The sequence below is a fragment of the Mugil cephalus genome, chromosome 2 (genome assembly GCF_022458985.1).
Source record: "Mugil cephalus isolate CIBA_MC_2020 chromosome 2, CIBA_Mcephalus_1.1, whole genome shotgun sequence".
NCBI classification, from domain to species: Eukaryota; Metazoa; Chordata; class Actinopteri; order Mugiliformes; family Mugilidae; genus Mugil; species Mugil cephalus.
In genome coordinates this window covers 33,221,806-33,243,894 of record NC_061771.1, presented here as the reverse complement: position 1 = coordinate 33,243,894, position 22,089 = coordinate 33,221,806, and the positions used below count along the sequence as shown (strand labels likewise).

The following is a 22,089-nucleotide window of genomic DNA, read 5'->3' as shown; positions in this document are numbered from 1 at the left end:
AATAAATGAATATGCTCCCAAGCAGTTTCCCCTGTAATATTATTGTGATTGTAAAGGACACATTTAAACTAACGCATTGACCCGAGCAGCAAAGTTCTCCTACACTGTCTCCCTCTCTTTTGCACTTCTTTCTAAAAACGTGTTGAAACTCGCCGTATGAGCGCAGTAGGATTTCCACTCCGTAGCCTCCTCTTCCCCGTTGCCATGGTGACTCGTTGGATCGGGGCTCCATTGATGGTGCACGCGCTTAACTCCAGGTCAAACTACTCTGAGTTGATTAAACTAACTTAAATCCACTGTTCTGAAACCGGAAACTCTGAGTTTAAGATTAGATTCAGAGTTTGTTGAACCTGCTTTGTGAAACGGACCCTGGTGTCTGAAGCACAAACACATCATGTCACCATGTCGTTCTGCCGCTGACATGTTAGATTCATCTGGATAATTCTTCTCCCTGGACACGTGAGTCAGATTTCTTCCTGATTTTCGTCCAAAAAAAAAAAAAAAAAACACAGAAAAGTATAAAAACATCTTTGTCGAGGTTTCTTTTTGTTTCAAGCGTCTGTTAATATATTAAAAACAGATCAAATGGAACAAACTGATTTATTGTCGGTTCTGACTGTAAAGTCTGAGCTGTTCTGATCATATTTTCCTACTTTCAACACTAATCTACTTGTTTTTAGCCTAAAACACTAGTTTTCAGATTTTCAGATTTACTTGTTTAAAAAGCGTGAGCCAGTGAAATGTTGCTGTTCTACTGACAGATCATGTTTGTGACCTCAGTGTCGTCTCAGCTCCTCCACCAACCACACTTCACACGTGGTGGAGAGAGAAAAGAAACCAGGAGCTGATTCCTCTGATGTAATGAAGCCTGAACACAGCTCAGGTTATTCGCCTCTGACAGAGTCACTCCCCGACTCGTCCTGATACCAGATGCAACGTTCCTCAGTCAAACGTTCCCTCACACACTGAACAAAGTTCAGCTTCTGTAGCTGCAGCAAAGTCACCAGTTACTGTCACAGCCCAGAGGTCAGAGGTCAAACACCGTTCACTGAAGCTGTAGCACGTTTAACACAGGAGACCATGGACGGAGCCTCTGACTCTACACGAGTCAGTGTGGGCTGTCTAATAGGTAGAGAGGTGCTGTATAAGGTGCTGTGTAAACTTTCCACCCTGATTACCTTTTAAATGTGTTGGATGTCTCTGCTCTCAGAGTCCCTTTGTCCTCATCACATAGTCCCGGGGTTCGGGGGAAATCTCAGGAAGCGTTGGTTCCTTGTCCCATGGTTCCTGTTAGGACAAGTAGGAGAGAGAGAAAAGGGAGTGAGGACAGGGACAACAGAGAGGGAGAGGGTTCGGACACTAAACTACCGTTCTCAAACCTTGAGACTCTCCTTCATGGCGCTCACTGCCACACCAGGCCTCTAACATGGACCGTCAGGCTCTGGTTATACATGTTTGGCTCCATCAGAGCAGATCACTGGCCTCAGTCTGCTGCTACCTCTGATGAGACAGGTGGGACAGAGAGGGACTGTCCCTGTGTGCAGTGTCTCAGCATGAGGGACGTGAGAGCCTCTAAACTCACCTTGTTTACTATATAAATTCATATTAAATTCATATTAAATCCATTTTAAATGTACTCTGGTTTCCTCCCCCTCCAGAGACGTGCTCATTAGGCTGGTGACTCTACACTGACCCTGTGTGTTAGTCCTGTGACAGGCTGGAGACCTGTCCATGGTCCCCCCCCCCATTCATACATCATACCCATCGCACCCAGAATTTTAAATTTCATGTGCAACTGTGACCAAGTTATTTCCCATGTGCATTTCCATTGTTCACGTCTAATTTCAGCGCCCTGCACAGAGTTAGAACAATAAATCCATTTACTGTTTGCTTGTTGTGTTAAACATTCATTTTCATGTCAGTGTTGTAAAACGGCATCAGACGACAGTAGATGCTGCATGTGTTTGGGGGAATTGCTGAGGATTATGGGTGGAGGCTGCTTCCTGGCAGGTGATGCTCAGCATGGCGTGAGGGCGGAGCGCCCTCCTCGACCTCAGAGGGAGAAAGCCTCCCCCCCTCACTCCCCCACCCTGTGGACAGCTGCCCAGTGACGCTGCCCTTGGTGATTTTACCTGCTGGACGTGAGGAGCATTCAGACAATGATCAGCTCAGGCCAGGACCCGTTTTTCCACGGGGGCGTCACCAGGCAGCCGAGCAGATGCTGAGACACATCTGGACCAGAGGAGAGAAGCAGCCGACATATCACATCACCACAAACACACACACACACACACACACGAGCAGCAGCAGGTCTGCATATTTTAATTCAGCTGAGCAGTAAATACCTTTTTACACGTTAAAGTGTTAAATATCAAACTCACAGACTCGGCTGATATGAGTCTGACGAAGGAGGAACAAACAGCTTTAAATGGTGAAAGTAGCCACATATGAGACACAGACCATGATTATGTGTCCGCTGGAGTCGTGGTAGAAAAGTAGAGCAAAGCTGAGGGAACGAGCAGCCACCAATAAAGCAGAGTAAGGTCAGCAGACTCCCCATGTGACAGCACAGCCCCTTGGATTAGCTGCTGTAAGCCTATTAAAGTGGTTGGACTGGGTGGGCCTGCACACACTACACTCCGCTCCCTGCACAAAGCAACACGAGGTGGCCGGCGTGAAGCTGGGAGGTCGCAGGGCCACAACTGGCCATGTGTCCTGCTGGAGTGTCCTTGAGCAAGACAGCATAATCATGTTAAGCCCTGAATTTAAATGTGTCCTGGAGATTAAAGGAGGTATTATTAATAGCAGAACACACCTTTGCTTTGATTAGACTTCAGGATTACCTCTGTCTGGTGTCATCGTCATATCTTAAATTCATCCTTTATGAGCTGCCTTCAGTTAGAATAAAGTGCACGTTAGACTTAATAATTAATTCAGAAGGACAACCGTTCAGGTTTGGAGGGACTCTGACAACGAGCCTGACCTGGATGATGTAGTATGAGCTCAGGGTCAACAATAACTGATCTTAGGATGTTAGAATAGCATTTTGCTTTGTGGTTTGCTTCTAGGTTTTGGCTTTTGATATATACGTATATATGCATTTTATACACACATAGTGAATGTTAGTTAATTTTCCAAAGATGTTGCACACAAATATAGTTTAGATTGCATCCATACACCCATTTCATACAGGGTTTTTACATTACATGATAATTTAGGGGTGGCGTGCCCTTAAGGCACGGCACAGGGGGATTTGTTGGGTTTAAAGGGGTTAATAAGGCCTTTAGCCTGTGTATCACCTTGGGAAGAATCAAGTAGAATGTTTCTTACGCTATCTCACAATATCAATCGTTGTCTTTCGCTTTGCTACAGCTGCTCACAGACTAGGACACATTACACCCAAATATCTCACATGCTGGAGACCAGATAAAGCTAATCAGCTACACATAGAAACTCACTGACACATGAGAGGCGGGACGCACGCACAGGTCTGAGGTAAAACCAGGCAAAACCAAATCTCAGAGCGGGAGGAGGCGCAGACGAACGTCGCTATTTTTTACTGCGAAAATCTACCACATTGTCGTGTTTATAATACTTAACATTCATTATCAACAATGATATATTGGGTGGGTTGTGGTGGCTGGTTTGGATTATTGGGCGGGTTGCAACCCCCCCAGCCCATAAATTACGCCTATGGATTAGTGACCTGATTTTTCATGCTGGTTACACAATGAATGCAACAAATGTGTTGTTGTGACTTTAATTGAGCAGTTTGTAAACGATGAACAACAGTCATAAGGTTTGAGCTGAGGTACGACTGTGCATTCACATCTTCACCCCCTCGTGTGGATCCATGTAGCTGTCTGGTGGCAGAAGTGGGCTGAAGCGCAGCAGCGGCAGGTCCACAGCTGGACAGTGGTCCTTGACCTGGGCCCAGCCCTCTCTGGGGCCCCTGGCAGGCGGAGGTGGGGGGGGCAGGTCGGAGCCGGCGGGGCTAGAGTAGTGGTCATCAGGACAGCGGCGGTTGTTGTTGGGGTCAGGACGGGAGACGCTGCTGTTGCTGTGACGACGAACCAGGAACGCCCCCCGGTGGCGGCGGTGGTACAGCAGGCCGGCCGCTGCCAGCAGCATCAGGATGAGGGAGCTGAGCAGGAAGAAAAGCACGTAGACGCCTTTAGTCTCAGCAGGAAGGCCTGAGCTGCAACCTGCAGGCAGACGACAGGGAGTCAGCAGCCGACCGGGAGCCCGACTGATTCAGTCAGAGCAAACGTACCTGCAGCCTTCACGTCCACGCAGATGGTTCCTCCAGATCCCAGTCGAGATTCGTCCTCAAAACCGGGTCGGCAGCGGCACGAGTATGAGCCAAACTCATTCATACAGTCTGCATTAGTGTCACACAGAACCAGCTGGGTCCCACACTCATTCACATCTGAAAAACACATCCGTACACATGGGTTCTGACAGCACCAGCAACTCTGTCAGGATCAAAACTAATGAAACTGGATAAGCAACATAAAACGAGGGAATGAATCAGAGAAGTCTCCATGAGCTCTGCATTGAACACTTATTTTTAATCTAAAGCTGAAGTGCATATACTACAGGTCTTTGATTGTGACACATTGTTCTTTCTGCAGTGAATCAATGCACAGTAACATTTCCACGGTGTTCGGGACCGAAGGCGCGAGCTCTGCTCTACCTGCAGTCGACACGGACATGATGATGGCCGTCCTGTGGTTCCCTCCGAGGTCGAAAGCCTTGGCGATGAGGCCCTGCAGGGCAGAGTGAAGGGCCCTGTGGGCTTGCACACCTCCAGGACCATGTCCACTCTGCAGCCAGAGGATATATAGCGCTCCTGCATGTAGCCTGCACACAAAGCCAACAGATATCGCATATATCCTGACGCCTTCTGAGCTCTTACATTAGCGTGATTCGTCATCATGAAATGAGCACACTTCCCCCCATGATTAAGACCCCATCACACTGTTTAAAGAAAACACTAATAACTTGTAGTCTTTCCATTTCTTTCATCGCGTCCTCCATTAACCCCTTAGGATGACAAAGGTTTCACTTTTCAAATATACCCACAGATACAACACATCCTGCAGTTCATGAAAATATCAGGAAGCTGTTTTCTACTAACCTCTTTATTCTTTTTGAAGATATGGCCACTTGTGTGTACAGACCCTCCAGCTTCTCACTGATCTATAAAACACAAGTGGTGAAGCTACACAGTGATGGTCTTCATCTCATACTCCATCATAGAAGCAGCCTTTACTTTAAATGAACATACCGAACCCTTCACTGACATCAGCAGGGACCTGGCCAGGTTGTCCCAGGACTCCTCCAAATCAAGGCTGAAATTCACCTCAATGGCCACTTCAAACAGGTGACCTGTCACACAGCAGCTCATCCAGTAAACCATCACTAGATCAGCACTAAGACATCCAGAGTACACCCTCATCCCCACACACATATACTGCAGGGGTCAGTAGTGATACAGTTATATGTTCTGATGCATCACGTTTCAGGGGTCCGTTGCACAAAAGTAGGATTCAAATATCCAGGATAAGTGACTGAGCCTGGGCTCAATGAATCCGGGCGTTATCGACTGCACAAACACCAAGTCAGGATCGTCAAACCTGGTTAAACTAATCTTGGCTCAGAGCGCACACGTCCCCGTGATCGATCACTGATTCACTGATTCACCATGGCAACGTGAGCAGCATCCGTCTCCCCGTCGCAGCAGGCAACAAGCCAAGATCAAATATAAGAACATCCTGCAGAATGGTAAATGCCCCGATGGATACTAAGCTCAAGCATATGTTGCATCCAGAACGTGCCTCCTCACACGATGTCTGTACTTGTAGAAGTAAAAAAAAACAAAAAACAAAACAAAAACAAAAACAAAAAACATACAAACAAAGTAGGTGGTGGTGAGTCTCCCCCAGCAGAGGACAGAGCCTTAGAACTGAACAGAGACAGGCCTGTGTTGGAGGGGGTCCCTGGGGGGACAGACTCCAATATAAGTCCCTCCCAAGAAGATGCCACTCTTTGATGTGTACTTATATTTCTATGGGATGTGTATTTTATATATAGTCTGCGGGAAACTAAACTATGATTGAAACACCGTCTAAAATGATGACAAATGTTTAAATAATGACCATGGGTCTAGTTGAATGTGATAAGAAGAATAGATCCTGGACCTTCTCCTGGTCTGGAGCAGGCTAACTCCACGGGATAAATCTCCATGGTAACTCATGTCAAAACATATCCCACTTTTGTGCAACCAGATTGAGGATAAGTTCATCCAGGATAATCAACATATCCTGGATTAATCCCTTATCCTGGTTTTGTGCAACGGAAACCAGATGTCTATATGTCACTTATCTGGCACCAGCAATTGGCAATTGATGCTGCCTTGCTGTTGCCATGGAGACGTGCTTGTTCTGCAACTACGGTGGTGATGTAACATCTACATTAATACCAGGACCCAGTTCCCCAGAACAATATCACTTTGTATGTTATTGACTTTCCTAGGTCGTGGTTTTAATGTTCTGGCTGATCAGTATATATAATTTACATAATATATTTAGAACCTAATCAGAAGTAGGTGATGTTCTCAAGGTGTTTAGTTTGGAAGCTTGTTCATGTTCATTCTGTGGTGAAAAGGGACAGAAAGGCGTCTCCAGGATGAGACATGTTTACACCATGAGTCAAACACTTACCACCAGGAAGATGTGGAATCTCAGTGAGATTTTTTGTGTTCACTGTGAGAAACAAATGAAAAGACGGTCAGAGTAATTCAACCTCTGCTAAAAGAAACAACAGACGGTTTAAAACAGGACCCCGACACGTTCACATACATTAATCCAAGTTCCATCAGTGAAATGTCTCATCATTTTTATCTGTCTTGTCAACTAATGTCTCTGAATGTCTCCACAACTGACATCTAATTAAGAACTGTGACTGTGGAAGTTATTCAGTCAAATATCTAAACGTTCTTCACACGTTAAGCGACAGAACCGAAGGGAAACGTCCTGACCGTTCACTCTGTGGTCTAACAGGGGCTCCACCGCGTTGGGCTGAGGAAGTTCTGGTCTCTCTGAGGGGGAGGGAAGCTCGTCAGAGACCTGCTCCACCTCCACCTCGTTTCCACCATCTCCAGCTCGCTCTGAATCGTTGGCCGACTTCTCCTCATCCGACCGGCTCCATGCGACGCCCTCATCCTTCGCAGCCACAGCTTCCAACTCGTTCCTCTGGGTTACTGTTGAGGTGCGAGTTGTGCTCGGCTCGAGATGCCGACGGTCATGTTGCTGCTGTGAAGGTGTTGAATAAACGACTGAGTCCAGCTGGACTGAACTGGGGTGGAGGACGTCTCGTTCTGATCTGAGGGTCCCCTGAGTGGGCGCTGGCACTGTGGCTGCAGCCGTGGACGGACAGAGGTTTTCACCAATCTGTGAGGAACAGAGGACACGGTGTGTGTTCTTTTAGCAGCAAGATTTTATGACTTGTGAGCGCTTCCATTAACACAGATCACTGAAGTAGAGTTAACAGTGAAAGAAAGACAGTCGACACAGTCTCTCTCTCGGTGGCCAGAGTACAAATGAACACAACAGTGTGTTGATACTTGTCTTCTGCTACTGCTTCACTTTGTTTTAGGATGGATTCGACTTGTTTGCCTTCATCAGCCAGAGCCTGGTAGTAGTGACATTAGTGCCCACTGTTAGCAAATACACACAGCCAAAGTAAACTGATGCTTTTCACATTAACAATCGATTAAATCTCTGCAACGCCCCTTTCAGAGAAGAAATGTCATTAACAGACCTTAGTCTCTGGTTATTGTTTTAATGTGCAATAATTCATGTTCACCTCATCTCATATACCAGTAAACATTCCCTGTATAACTCTGGTCTTACTATGTGCAATTACTCACCTCACCGTCTGTGTCCGCGGCCTCTTCTGCTGCCATGGCCAAATGTTGATCATAATAATCATACATCACATTGGAATTAGCCGACTCCGCCTTGTCACTATTCATTACTGGTCCAGGTTCACTAACTTCCATCAGTGCAGGAGATTGAGTCAGGAGTTCTGACTCCTCTCTTCCCTCTGAGGAGCCCTCTCCTGGGTTGTAAACCACCGGGGGCCCAAACGCCTGGTAGCGGCCGTAGAAACCCCTGTAGAGTGGGCTCGGCCAGCCCCCGATCAGCAGCACCACGTACAGGGCGTTGGAGGATGAGGTGTACTTGGCCTCTTGCCAGCACTTCTGCAGAACCTTGTGGCTGACTAAATGTCCGACGGGTTCGTCTACGTGGATCTGGTCCTGTTTGAGGTGGCAGGTGTCATCGGGGGTCAGGTCCTCCAGGTGAAGATGGATCCTCTTCCCAGCGTCGACCTGAATGGTCCAGTTGCACCACAGAGGAGGGTTGGAGCACAGGTAGTCCGGGGAGAAAAACTCACCGCTATCGCCGTGCAGCAGCTGGTGGCAACTCCGCAGGGCAAAGAAAGCGCTGCCGTCCCCTCCATGTCCATCTGAGGACAAACACAGAGAAAAGTTACACAAACACACATTAGCTGTACATGTTTCTGTTCAGTGAATGCAAGCAGCATTTAATATTACTGTTAATGCAGTTTCCCCTCAGTTTGATTCTTAATGTCAACGCAGGCCCAGGAAATAAGAGTTGGTTCTGGTCACTTATGTGACATATTGACACAAGAGAAGAAGAACATTCGCAGTAAAATCAGCTCAATGTCATCGAAGAACAAAAGCACCGGTTTTGAATTCAAACGAGTAATGAAAAGTGAAAATCTCCAACAGTTCAGGGTTTGAGACTTTGAGACAAACACTTTCTCTGTAACATCATTTCTAGGATTGTCACAACAATGAAGCCATCAACATCACGTTTTAATAACCAGAAGGAAAAAGTAGGTTTGGTATGAAAGAAAATTAGTAAAAGTAAACAACAATTTCTACTTTTCTTTGCTCTGACTCAAAAGTTCAAATAGTAGGAAAATGTAACTGTAGAAGACTAGATCTAGTAGATCTCTCAAAACCTTAAAGGTAAAGGATGAATTTAAACCACACAAGGATGAAAAGACCAGTCTCACCTGGAGGCCTGTTGTCTTCTTCTCTGTCCGTCTATGGACATGAGAACAAAGGAAGAAACACAAATAAGCATCAAACACAAAAACAAGTGATTCCAGTGAGAGGGTGGCAGCTTACCTGTGCATCACAGAGTCTCCAAGAGAAACCAAGAAGCAGCAGGAATACAAGTTGTGTACTTTTTAAATTTAAACTCTTCTTTTGTGGCATTTTACCAACCAAACGTGTTCCTATTCAAATGTGTGCAAAGTTGAACCCTGAGCTTCAGTTTCACTGCTACAGGTGAACCTCATCAATCAGTTGATTGAGTTTCCTGAATCCAGCTGTTAGTATCTACTGTGTCCAGCAGAGGTCGCTATAGTACAGATGAGGAGCGTAAAAAGCTCTAGTATTTTTTAATTAGTATTATTTTTATCAATAACACAGAGATACATGTGTGTGCACATGCATGTATATAGTACTAACCAATACACATGAGAGAAGACTAGGGAATACTTTGTATTCATACTCAAATACAGGCTTTTTAAAAAATATTTATCAGACAACTGATATTTAAATGAACTGAAGACAGAAGTCTAAAAACCTTAGCATGGGGTACGTCCTGCAGTGGATGTTCAAGAGAAAGTCCTGGAATCACTGTGGAAGATGTAATAGATAGATGTAAAACACACGGGGAGGAGGCATTCAGTTATTATAACCCCGACTGTGGAACAGCTGGAGAAACTCAGGGCCACAGAGACTGTTGATACTTTTAGAAAGAAGCTCAAGACTGATCTTTTTCATCAGGCTTTTACAGGATTTTAATTCTTATTATCTCTATTTTATCACATTTGATTTTTATTTGTGTCATTAGTGTTTTACAGTTTTAAGTTGATATGATTTTTAATTTAATTCATTTATTTCATTCACTTACTTATTTGTCCAATATTGACTTTTTGCCGATATCTGATATTGTCCAAATTCTTAATTTCCGATTCCGATATCAACCGATATGGTATATATATATATATTCAATTCAATTCAATTCAGTTCAATTTATTTATATAGCGCCAATAACAACACAAATTGTCTCAAGACACTTCACAAAAACCAGCCTGCAGCCTCCAGATCAGCCTGAGGGAAAAACTCCCTTTAACACGAAGAAACCTGGAGCAGAACCCAGGTGTTTTTTTTTTTTCCCGTCCAGATTAATTTTAGGTAGCAAGCAACCTGTTAGCCACACTAGCTACACACTAGCTACACACACTGTTGCTGTTTTGGCTCCCGGTGCGGTTTGATGAGGTCATCAATCGCGCGCCGGTAAATGTCTCAGGACCCCACAAGCAGCAGCAGCAGCAGCACAACCCGGACATCATGTTATCTGTTCTCATTATCGGTGGTAAAACTGATAACGATATGAACAGATATCACAAAAAGCTGCTACTGTAACTGATAGTTACGTTACGTCAGCCACAGTTCTACGTTCAAAATGATTAAACAGATACTTACGCAATATAAGTTGGCTAACAATCCAAAATCTTCATGTGTGTCCAGTTAGGAACTGACCAGGAAATGTGGACTTTGTGCACATTCTGGCTGAGCATTAGCATCACTGAGGTGTTACACAGAAGACTTGAGGTTTATTTCTTTCACGTGAATTTAATCAACTACAGTTTGAGGAGAAAAAGACAACAGCAAATAAAATGGACACATAACACTGATTCAAAGACACTGTCAATACATTGTTTCCGTGACTCTTAAGTACTAACACATTTTGATTTGAGAGAGTCAAATGAACGAAGATGAATAAAGCAGGTCACTGGCAGTCCAGCTCTGGGTGGACGATCCAAGGCCAGATCTCCAACATCTCCTGTGGCGTCCGGCTGTGAACCAGCATCAAGCTCCTGTAGATGCAGGGGTTGGACCTGTGCTTCTCCTCGATGTCAAATGTCCTGAAGCCGGAGTGCTTTTCAGGAACCAGACCCATCCTCCTCAGACACATCCCCGTGTAGACGTCATCAATGGGATATAAGACTACCTGCTGAGATGCATTTAAAAGGCCTATAGCTACCGCCCCAGAGTACAGGTAACCTCCCCCACCAGCGTAGGGTGGGTACTGTCCCACAAACACACTCTCAGGGACATAGTACTTCAGTTTACGGTCTCTGTGTGGACCTGCGTTACTGATAACATCACCAATGAACAAATCCTTGGCCTTGACTCCTGACAGGCCCTCCAGGAAGTCAATGATTCGTAAGGTGTTAACAAAGACGTCATCGTCTGCCTTCAGAATATACTGAGCTTGGGAACAGTGTTTGCTGAACCACTCCAGGAAAAGGACCTCTTTCACGGTCAGGTTGAAGAAAGTGTCCCTATAGTCCCAATGGAGTAGGTCGTTGTGAAGCTTCGCCTCGTGGCCCAGCATCCCCAGCAGATCTGGGAAGTGGTCCACTGACAAGGTGTTGCCCAGTAAGAATACCGTCACCACAGTCCGATTGGCTAAGACGCCGGCTCTTCCCCATGTTTCACGGATGGCCTGCCGCCGGTCAAAGTGTGGGATCAGAGACTTGACAGCCAGTAGCAGGAAAGGGTTCCTGTCACAGACATGGGGCTGATTGACTAGCATGGGGTACGTCCTGCAGTGGATGTTCAAAAGAAAGTCCTGGAATCTCTGTGGAAGGGTGTTGTAGTCCAAGATTTGTGTGGGAACTCTAGGGTCCGGTTCACAGGGATCTTGCGGTCCAGTGTCGTTCAGCCAATCCGGCAGCGTGAGCTGGGATTCGCTGACGAGAGCGGAGTTGATGAGCGGGTTATGAATGAGGTCCAGGCGCTGCTGCTCCTTGTTCCAGAAGGACTCACTCAGTACCTGGTGATGCCAAAACCTCCCGGGCGGGACTGTAATTTTATGGTTTCCACTTCTGTTTTGCCTTAGTTTCCACGAGGCGCCCATCAAGATACAGATGCAGATGTTGAGCATCACCACCATAGAGAGCAGCCTTGTTTTTCTAAAGGCCACCGGCACGTTGCCTCCCGTCTGCATCTAGACACAAGACAAGACATTTAAAGAATAATGACAGAAACATCTGCAGCGTCGTGACCTCAGGAAAACCCTCGGAAAACTTACAACAAACCCAGGAAATAAAGGGACATTTGGAAACATAGACACAAGCAGGTTAATAAAAGTAAAACAGGAAGAACTGGTTACAGCAAGTCTGTCTCAAAGCGTTCTCCTCGTTCAGTTCCAGAGCTCAGACCGGTAGCACACAGGGCTGTATTTACACCACTAATCCCCCAGGAATGGGCACACTGACACTGTTTCCTCCTCCCCTTCTTACTCCCGCCTCTTCTCCCTTCAACAATGACTGACAGGAATCATGCGTTTCCAATTGAGCTGTTCACATGACACCAGTTTCCCGGCAGCTGTCTGTGTCCATGTAGCACACCGACAGTCAGAACCCTGCAGCACTGGGTTCACATCTAATATTTCCATTAGTTGCAAGTGAAACACTTGAATTAGCAAATTTACCGCATGATGTCACAGCTAAGTAATCAGCCGTTTGGTCAAGTTAGTTGTGTTTATCTACTATCAGGAGATTAGAAGAAAGTTCAGATTTTCAGATGTGTGGTGTCTGAACCAACATTTATCTCATCTTCTACTACCTCTGAGGGGGTTTCTGGAGTCTATTCCAGCTACTAACATTAATATTCAGTCTAATTCGATAATGCTACAACAAACTCTAACTTTACGAGTGCTGTTAAAGTTGCTGGTTAAACTTTATGGTTGACTAAACTTTAACTGCAGTAACTTATGGAGACGTTGCCTCAGTATCTGTTGCTAAGTCTGGTTTTCTCATTTTTTTCTCACACTCAGTTCTGACTCATAAGCCAATAGGGATCATTCAGGACCTCCCATCACGTGCACATCACTTATCTTTCACATACTCGTGACAGATGAAGAGATGATTTATCGTGAGGAGGAGCTCCAGGACGGAGGAGGAGGAAATATTTATTTTGAACTTACATATTACAAATGTATGGTCAGATAGTGTTAGGGTGAACAAACCACACAGAGGCAGAACTGCGCCTACTAAGACAAATAAATGAAGTCTAACTCACCTGGGCCTCTGTGGATCAGGCTTCTCCTGTCAGGGGTCACAATGTTAACTTTACCCTAACCTTCACATTCATTATGTCGTTTGTGTAACTCCTGTCCAAAACTTAAACTGAATTCATTACAAAACATCAGCATTTTTGAAAGTTCAGCTCTATTAATCTGGGTTTGCTATAACAACATGTGTCTGAACAGGTCATTGAGGATATGACACCGAACAGACCAGAACCTGTTCAGTTTTATTTATATAGCGTCAATAACAACACAAATTGTCTCAAGACGCTTCACAAAAACCAGCCTGAAACCTCCAGATCAGCCTGAGGGAAAAACTCCCTTTAACAGGAAGAAACCTGGAGCAGAACCAGAACCAGAACCAGCTCCTATGGGGGAACCATCTGCTGAAGACCAGCCGGGTAGAACCAGAGAAGATAGAGAGAAAAGAAGAACAGGAGAAACAAGATAAACAAACTTCTGTCATAGATACAAACATCAAGCTGAAGGAAACATGTAGGATCTAGTAATATAACACATAGCTGATGATCTGTGAGACAGTTTGTGAGTATGACAGGAATCATGGGCAGGTTGGTGAATGTGTTAGACTATTTGACCTTTAATCTGCTGAAACGAGTCCTCACTTATTCCTGAGGTCTAGATGAGTCCAGACAGGATCCACATTAGCACCACGTCGACTTTCTCCAGTAAATGATTCATTTAAATTTAAGCATCAACACACTGACCCCAAACAAACAAACACATTAATAAATCAACACCTGCTCCACTTGCTTGGATATTCTTTAGGAAATATGATGTTTGGTGCTTTAATTAAAGACTCTCGAGTCTTTCTGACAGTGCGTTTGGGAGAACTGGACACGCTATAATCCTCATTTAATTATTACCTATGAGACAGTTTTACCGGGTTTTTACGGGAGGCTGGGTTCTCTTTACCAATACTAGCATTAAAAAAAAATCAAACATGGACAAAAACATCCACTGAATCCACACTAGGCTGTGTCCGTTCCACTTTTAACTTCTACTCTTTAGTTCAGATTTTTAAAACATTTAGAAATTTTCCCCAAAAGTCCCAAAACAGCTGCAGTTTGTTGAGTGTAAGAACGAAGCAGCAGATCATTTCTGCCAGTAGCTGTATGAGACACTTCCACCTCTAAGACTCTCAGACGTGATGTCGGTCCAGTTTGCCTCTGCACCCTGGTCCAGTGTTATTTCCATGTTGTGACATGCAAGAAAAGTGAAGAACTTTTAGCAAATTAATTTGAGGAATTATTGGATTATAAATTTAACCATCTAATTCAGTTTCAATTTATACAAAGAGAAAAACAGTAGCTCATATTCATATAACTCTAACCTGCAAAACTTACATCCTAACATTTAATATTACTTATTATTATTTACTATTTTAAGTCCTGTGCTTGTAGTTAGGACACATTCATAAATCTACTCACCATCTCACAGCGACTTAGTGAAAAATACCTGTTTACATGACGCCTTCATGAAAGCTCGGAATTTCTGTAATCCAACTCGTAAACGTCAGACTCCCGATGTCATAGCGTTCACATTACAGGTTATAGGTTAAGTTGGAACAGAGTCATTTCTACTTCCCATCTGTCTACAGGACATCACCTAGAAACACAACTTCCACTTCCACGTTTCTCTTTTTATTTCATCATTCAAACTACATTTCTGATTAACACTGATGAACATTGTCTCAGGCAGCTGGAAGAAACAAATAAAAAAAAATCAAAAGTGGAGCCTGTACTTTAGTCTGGGACATTTTCTGACGACATTTTAACAAAAGAGTGACTCGACATTTTATCCATCAAAGCTGTAAAACCTCTGATCAGACATCGAGACGTCGAGGCGTCTTTCAGAGGACGACTTTTAAGGTTTCATGAAGAATGAGACACTTTCCTCAGACTTGTTATAAAATCCAATCTGAACAGGGAGTGAGAACATAGTGTGACCAGGCCGGGACTCCGTCCACATGTTGTCCACGCTGGATACTTCTGATCGACAGAGGCTGGAAATAAAACACAGCGTCCTCCAGTCAGTCTGATGCAGACTAAGTCTGGATCATAATGTCTGTGACGAACTCTGAGGCGGAGTTTCAGGTCTGGACGATTCTGTCGATGCGATCCTGGATGTCAGACATGTTCTTCAGCACCTGGTTCACTTTGGCTTCGTCAAACTCAAGACACAAGAACTCAGAGTCCTGAGAGACAGAGGAAGAAGGAGGCGGCTGATTACTGGTTCATAGAGACACGTCACAGATAACAGGTTTGTTTTGCAGTTATGGGACTTGTTCTTTGAATTCATACGGGAGCATCACGCTCAGACTGCATGGCTTTAGTTTGGGACTGTAACAAAGATGGAGTCACACAACATGATGTGTTCATTTAGCACTAGATTGGTTTGGACGGTTCAGACACAACAGACACTCAACGCATGTTAAATCTCTGAAAGTGAAATGTTTTGACTTCCAGAAATAGACTCAACAGAAAATATTTAGTACCAAAAAGACCAAACACCTTTTGTGTTTGTGGTCACATGACTCTGTCCAGAAACTGTCCCCCTGGACGGTTAAAGTTCCCCTCCCTCCGTCCTCCTCAGCATCCACAGGCTACGATTACAGGTGGAACTGATAACGTCCTGTGTGTATTACAGGATCAGCTGAGATCAGCTCGGACCGACTGAGCGTACGAACAGAACTATCACCAGAGAAGAGACTGATTCTTATAGTTTTACCTCCTAAAACTGACCAGAAACACATTTGTACCCAGTAAATCTGACTTACAGCAGCTTCTCTGACCTCTGCCGTCCACTGAACAGACACCGGAAACTTTTGGTTTTTAACACAGATGAGAAGAAGAAATTCCAGTCACATTATCTGCGTCTCAATAATAATGAGAACTCTGACTTTAATCAGAGTAACGTGTTTACATGACCTTAAATTCTCCTGTTAGAGTCCGATTACGGCGATAATTCGTTTTTTCACATGCATGTAAACGCACTGAGTGACACCAGAGTTTCTGAAAGGTTTTATGCATCTGGTGCCACATTCATGTTCATTCTCCATTTAAACTGATTTCCAGGGTCCCAGACACAAAGAATCTGCAGAACTAAGACAGAAAGAAAGAATTTACGTCCGTGAGCTTCTTTTACACCCACTAATTCATTATGTCCACATCCGTTTCCTGACAATAGAGTCAATCACCAACGCACACTCTGTTAAAATGTCACTGAACCACGGAGGCAAAATCAAATGTTAGTTTGTTCTAGTGAGAAGCTCTGACTTTTATTTTACTGCATTTTAATGAATATCTCCATCATCAACTATAACATGAGACGCCCGGTTCCGGCCTCACCTGTCCGGTGGTGCCGAGCTCCAGCTCCATCAGGGCCACGGGGCCCCCGTGGGCGCCCCCCCCCCGACTGGCCGACGTCTGCAGGTCCACCCTCCAGGAGACGCCCCGGAGGCCGGGCTCCCAGCGGCTCTGAGACAGCAGACTCTCCCGGACCCGAACCCGCTGGCTCTTCCAGAACCGAGAGAGGGCGGCGGCCTGCTCCGGACTCACCCCCCCGCTGCCCTGCTTCCTGGTCTGGGCTGTGAGGAAGGCCTCCAGCTGGGCGTGGTCCATGTCCGCTGTGGCGATAGACTGAGAGATGGAGGCGTCAGCCACAACATTACGACCAGCTTCCTAACATAGTGCAGGTCTCTCTTGTGGTGCCTGATCACAGAATGGACATGAGGGGGGGGGGGGGCTGGTCTGGTCTAGGTGAACACAGGTGCAGACGTTTCCCAGCAGGACATGGTCAGTGGTCATAATGTTGTGGCTGATCGGTGTATATGAAACTAAACTAAACTCCAGGCGGACGCTGGTGTTGGTGCTGCCCCCTGCTGCCCACAGGTGAGACTGTCACCATTAACATTTCAACATGAGATTCTGCATTAAATCATCGTTAACTCGGTAAAGAACTTTCAGACATGTTTCTCTACAGTTTCCTGCTCTGACTGCGGACACCAGGTGAGTGCGGACCAGGCCAGAGTTTTACCTTCAGGAGGTTTGTCATCCGGTCGAGCAGAGCCTTGAACTGGTCCGGGGACAGTTCGGGGAACAGCTCGTCCTTCAGCAGCTCCTCGGTGATGTCGCTGTTCTTGTAAAACATTTGTTGAGCGATTCCGTTCAACAAACCGCTCAGAGACTTCGTCGCCTCCACGTCCGCCATGTTCGCGCGTCACCGTGGTCACGTGAGGCGGAGGGTGTCGTATCACGTGAAAACCGGGCGCAGCGATGCATTGTGGGAGTTGTAGTCTCACGAGATTTCATTTTCTACCGCGGAAGTTGTTTCTGCTCTTGTTTTAGGGATTATTTTATTTTGTCAATTATAAGAAACATATCGATCGTTAACACGACTTTTATCCGTTGTCATATTAGTTTATTGCATAGTTTTGTATCATTATGTTGTAATTCTTTTAATTATTTACATCAGCGACCTAATGTTTAATGGCTTAACACTGAGACATTTAAAATGTCTGTTCATAATTGATTGAATATCCCATGTAGATCGGACTGTAGATTATTTTCTGTCATTCTTATTCTATTTTTAAGTTTTCTTTACTTTATTTTGACTCTTGTTCTTTCGTGTATGTCTGGTTCATATATGTTTGTTATCTTGGGGCTCCCAGTGAGAAGGTCTGGGACTATTGCGTACTGTGTAAGAACAGATTCATGCACACATGTCGTCTATTGTACGACCTACATGTTCATTACACACAAACTATAAAATACTGTAACAGACTGTAAATGACTGACACAGACAGACCAGGGTGGATGCTTAGCTTAGCTTAGCTTAGCTTAGCTTTAATCACAAACAACAGAATGCAGGAACATTGCAGTAATAAAGTAAAATAAATGATGCACAACAGTAAACATCCCATTTAAGTGAAAACTGGCTTTTGACTCTGTGCTTTATTCATGAATAAAATAAATCGCTGTAAATAACAAACTTATCTGTTCAAATTAATTGTCACTCATTTCATAAAGAACTACGTTACATTTGGTTTCACCGCGTTTTTACGGGAGGATTGTTCAGCTTCAGCTACAGTGTGTGTTCATGGTAATGAGAGAACATAGTTCTTCACACAGAGGAAGAAGATATGTCACTTGATGATGTCACCTGTAATTTACAATTTCTTTACAAACGCTAGCATTGAAAAAAATCAAATAGTAAGCAGGCTAAAAAAGAACGCAGCCTTTTGTCTCGGTAAATTCTACTTCTCTGCCGGTTTTCTGACCTGAGTCATGATTCATCCACGTCGTTTGCTCCTGCGTTTCCCCCGTCGCTTACTTTTACCTCCTCTTTTACCCTTGCGTCCTTTCCCTCGCTTGCGCCCTTTCCTTACCTTGCCTCCTTTCCCTCGCTTGCGCCCTTTCCTTACCTTGCCTCCTTTCCCTCGCTTGCCTCCTTTCCTTACCTTGCCTCCTTTCCCTCGCTTGCGCCCTTTCCTTACCTTGCCTCCTTTCCTCCCTCTACGTCCTCCTTTAGCCTTGCATCCCTTCCCACCACTTCCTTTGCACTTGCTCATCTTGCCACCTTCCTCCATGTCTTCATGCCCTCTTACATCGCCCAAGGAGGAGATTATGTTGGCGACATCTCCAAGCGCTTCTACACCAGCAGCACCTTGATCTTGACTTAACCGCTGAGTGTTCGCAACACACGAGGCTGCAACATCTCCACCAGAAGAACAGCTAGTACACTGAAAGGAATCACCTTCAGGTTCATAACAATGGAATATGTTACCGAGGCCAAGGTTGGGAATCTCCAGCTGTTTAGGGGATTGAGCTTCTTTGGAAAACACAAATGCATAACCCTGCCAGTTCTGAGTAACCTCCCTAATGACGTCACCGATGCCGTTTGTCTCTGCAGCTGGGGCGTCTCCGGAGTAAACCACCAGGACATTGCCTTGGCTGCTTTTAATGAAGGGTTGTATGTGTCGGAGGACAAGTGGCATTGCCCCTGACTGCGCCGCGGCCACCACCCTGGTGCCTTGGTACACTTGGCCCTTTGAAACTGCTTCCTCCACTTTATCTGCCGAGTCCTGCTGAAGGACCTGCTCCAGACTGTTTGGGTCTTGATTCTGTGGGATGTTCGCAGCCAGACTGAATGAGTCACTGGATGAATACCTGCCAGAGAAAGCAAGTTCAACTGTTTGGTTTCATACAGCTGATAGAACAGGTGGAAAGTTTGAACACAGGGAAGTGATTGTACGTATTTTGCTTGAAAGGCCCAGACAGTGTGCATGGTTTGGGAAACATACTGTTCATGCAGCTTTGTCAGTGAAGGATGTGGAAGTAAGAGTTGACAGATTTAAGAAACAAAACACCACGTTGGTTTGAATTTTTTTTTTTAACGTATCAAGGTAAAAATCTCTGTTTCTGTCTCTTGTCTCTTTGGCGGCACCTGTGGCAGTGAGCGGTAACTGCAGGTGGCTGTAACAAAAGAGCAAAGCTTATGGCCTGTAAGTGATTCAGTCGATGCCAAATCTGTGGATCGAGGTCATCTCTTGAATATTTGCTGCGCTACACGTTTCAGAGTGAAACAGTAAAAAATAATGCAAATACAGGAACAGAGTGAGCTCTCATTTCATCCTCCATCATGGTGAATTTGGTAGGAACTAAAGTCATGGATAGTGTTTCCTTGTGGAAAACATTTGTAACATTCTGAAACAGTTGGTGGGATGAAACATTAAAAAAAGAAAAGAAGGAAATAGAATAAAAAGTAAAAAGTAAACAAATAAAATTGAATAAATGAGTGAATAAAAATATAACGGAGTGATGTTAAAACTGGCTCAATACGAGTGGAGATAACAGCATCAGTGTCTCTGTGTACATGTCAGATCTCAGACCAAAATACACGAGAGACGAGACATATAAAAGAGGACTTACTCGTTCCTGATGCCTTCTACAATGTGGGCAAGCCAAGCAGGGTCTAGAGCAGCCGAGCTGTTTGGAGCAGCCAGGAAGAAGGTCAGCATCATCCAGTACAGGCCGGCCATCTACACAGAGCAGGGTTAAAACAAAGTGGTTCAATCAGAATTGATTCAGTCAACTGCCATGCAGGAATTTAAAACATATGATCTTGTAGCTTTTCAAATATGAGAAGAAAAACATCATTTTAACGATGGGCTTTATAGAATACAGTTTAAGGAGAAACTGTTAAACGAGGTGATGAATAGTTTAATGAATCATGATAAACTCTTGCTGTTTTGTCTGAGGAGTGAAACTGTACCTTCTGAGGAGAACGATGTGAAGCTGTCCACGCCTCTGGTTCTGTTGGCCGTGTGTGAAAAGATGCTGCTGCAGTCTCAAGGGTGTGTTGTTATATATCATGACTAACCCATAGGTGGTTGTGGTGGTGTGGTGGTGGTGGTGGGGGGGGGGGGGGGGGGGGGGGGGGGGGGGATGTATATGGTACAATGAGACATAACATGATGGGGCCTTTCAAAGCTTGTGTGGGAGGACGGGGACACTGCAAGTTGCTTTTAACTTCCTGCTAAGTTTCTTAGAATATCTACATATTACTGACACAGAAATAAGAAGTATGATGTGTGCATGTTTGTTGGATCACACCAGTGTTTGCTGCTAAAGCCACAATGAGTTGTTTGTTGAGTCATTAAGAGGTGCAGATAAGACGAAGACTTCTGCTTGGTGTGTGACACCTTCCTCTTTTCATTTAGCTCATGTGAACGGAATAAAATTACGCAAACCAAAGTTAACACAGGTCACAGTTCTGTGAAGACTTACACTGTCTCAGAACCTGGACAAACCAGAACCTGTCAAAGTCCTGACCAACGTCAGCATCCACACCAACCTGGAGAGTCCACTCTGTATTAACACTGTGAATGTCTCCACACATGTTGTGTTAGTGCCGTTTGTGTTGGAGACTAGAGACAACTGTCTTTGAATGTGTCTGTGTACAAACACCATTCATAGAAACGTAGTGACATGAGTCTGGGATCTGCTCATGTTATGACTCATCCGCACCATGATGTTAGTCTCCATGTCTGCAAATGACAGGAAAAACCATAAAAGGAAGAAAACGGTATCTTTTAAACAGGGAATGCATTTATTTTCAAAACCAGCTGCATGACCAAAATGAAAAAGTGCTGATCCATGTTCCTGTGACCTTGTATCTGCTACCATCTGGTTTCAGGCTGATCTCCGTGACATATAAAAGGGAAATATAACACATTGTGGCGGCCTTGTTTCTCTGTGGTTTCTCTGTGTAGAGGGGGGGGCAGGTCGACAGGCTGATTTGCCTCCCCTGTGTGTGGGGGGGGGGGAAAAGCTTTTAAAGGCTGTTTAATCTGCAATTGCTCTCTGTCATTTTCCAGCTTCCACACTGAGACAGGGTTTCAGGCCTCCACCTTCTAAGTATTATTTCCTCCTGCATTCAACACCTCACACAACACATTCCACTCGCTCACATACTGCACATGACTGACTCTCACCGTTACCTTTCATTTATTTAAGTTTAAATACCTTAAAGTTATTAAGTTATTAGTTAATTGTGACTTCATTTCCTAATGATATAATAACTGACCCGGTTTGTGACACATGTCGACCTCCGTCTGCTTATGTGGTGACGTGTGTTTACACCCAGACACCATCAGTCCAACAAGTGAAGGACTGTTTGTCCTTTTAAAATGACTAAAGAAATGACTGATAACATTCACAGATTTCCAGTCTCCAGTGCAGTAACTACTTCTCTGTCTTTTCCCGTCCTCTCAGTGGGTTTCAGCTGGTGCACTGAAAAACATGTTTAGACTTTGTGGTTATACCAGTAAAATACCACATGTCACACATGTTGTAAGACACCA

At 44.7% G+C, this 22,089-nt stretch overlaps 4 protein-coding genes across 6 annotated transcripts; all 4 read right to left on the bottom strand.

The window, feature by feature from the left end:
* Positions 1-3,800: 3,800 nt before the first annotated feature.
* Positions 3,801-9,388, bottom strand: zgc:66455 (uncharacterized protein LOC393502 homolog). 2 transcript variants are annotated; one of them, XM_047577529.1, is made up of 10 exons: positions 9,224-9,388; positions 9,109-9,139; positions 7,934-8,532; positions 7,043-7,454; positions 6,726-6,767; positions 5,291-5,391; positions 5,141-5,202; positions 4,697-4,863; positions 4,274-4,429; positions 3,801-4,205 (listed from the first exon to the last, which is right to left on the bottom strand). In XM_047577529.1, exons 1-10 carry the CDS (start codon positions 9,311-9,313, stop codon positions 3,826-3,828), a joined length of 2,040 nt encoding a protein of 679 aa, XP_047433485.1. In that variant the 5' UTR covers positions 9,314-9,388; the 3' UTR covers positions 3,801-3,825. The 2 variants fall into 2 exon arrangements, with proteins under 2 accessions (XP_047433485.1, XP_047433486.1); XM_047577530.1 differs by having other exon boundaries at positions 3,978-4,144.
* A 1,307-nt stretch (positions 9,389-10,695) lies between these two features.
* On the bottom strand, positions 10,696-12,375 carry LOC125003561 (N-acetyllactosaminide beta-1,3-N-acetylglucosaminyltransferase 2-like). 2 transcript variants are annotated; one of them, XM_047577563.1, is made up of 2 exons: positions 12,288-12,375; positions 10,696-12,122 (listed from the first exon to the last, which is right to left on the bottom strand). In XM_047577563.1, the coding sequence occupies exon 2, from the start codon at positions 12,120-12,122 to the stop codon at positions 10,899-10,901; it is 1,224 nt and encodes a 407-aa protein (XP_047433519.1). In that variant the 5' UTR covers positions 12,288-12,375; the 3' UTR covers positions 10,696-10,898. The 2 variants fall into 2 exon arrangements, with proteins under 2 accessions (XP_047433519.1, XP_047433518.1); XM_047577562.1 differs by having other exon boundaries at positions 12,207-12,313.
* A 2,469-nt stretch (positions 12,376-14,844) lies between these two features.
* On the bottom strand, positions 14,845-17,469 carry commd1 (copper metabolism (Murr1) domain containing 1). Its single transcript, XM_047577583.1, has 3 exons — positions 17,262-17,469; positions 16,574-16,864; positions 14,845-15,420 (listed from the first exon to the last, which is right to left on the bottom strand). Exons 1-3 carry the CDS (start codon positions 17,433-17,435, stop codon positions 15,316-15,318), a joined length of 570 nt encoding a protein of 189 aa, XP_047433539.1. The 5' UTR covers positions 17,436-17,469; the 3' UTR covers positions 14,845-15,315.
* Positions 17,470-18,037: 568 nt separating this feature from the next.
* Positions 18,038-20,596, bottom strand: LOC125003572. Its single transcript, XM_047577577.1, has 3 exons — positions 20,499-20,596; positions 20,156-20,265; positions 18,038-19,393 (listed from the first exon to the last, which is right to left on the bottom strand). Exons 2-3 carry the CDS (start codon positions 20,263-20,265, stop codon positions 18,517-18,519), a joined length of 987 nt encoding a protein of 328 aa, XP_047433533.1. The 5' UTR covers positions 20,499-20,596; the 3' UTR covers positions 18,038-18,516.
* Positions 20,597-22,089: the final 1,493 nt, after the last annotated feature.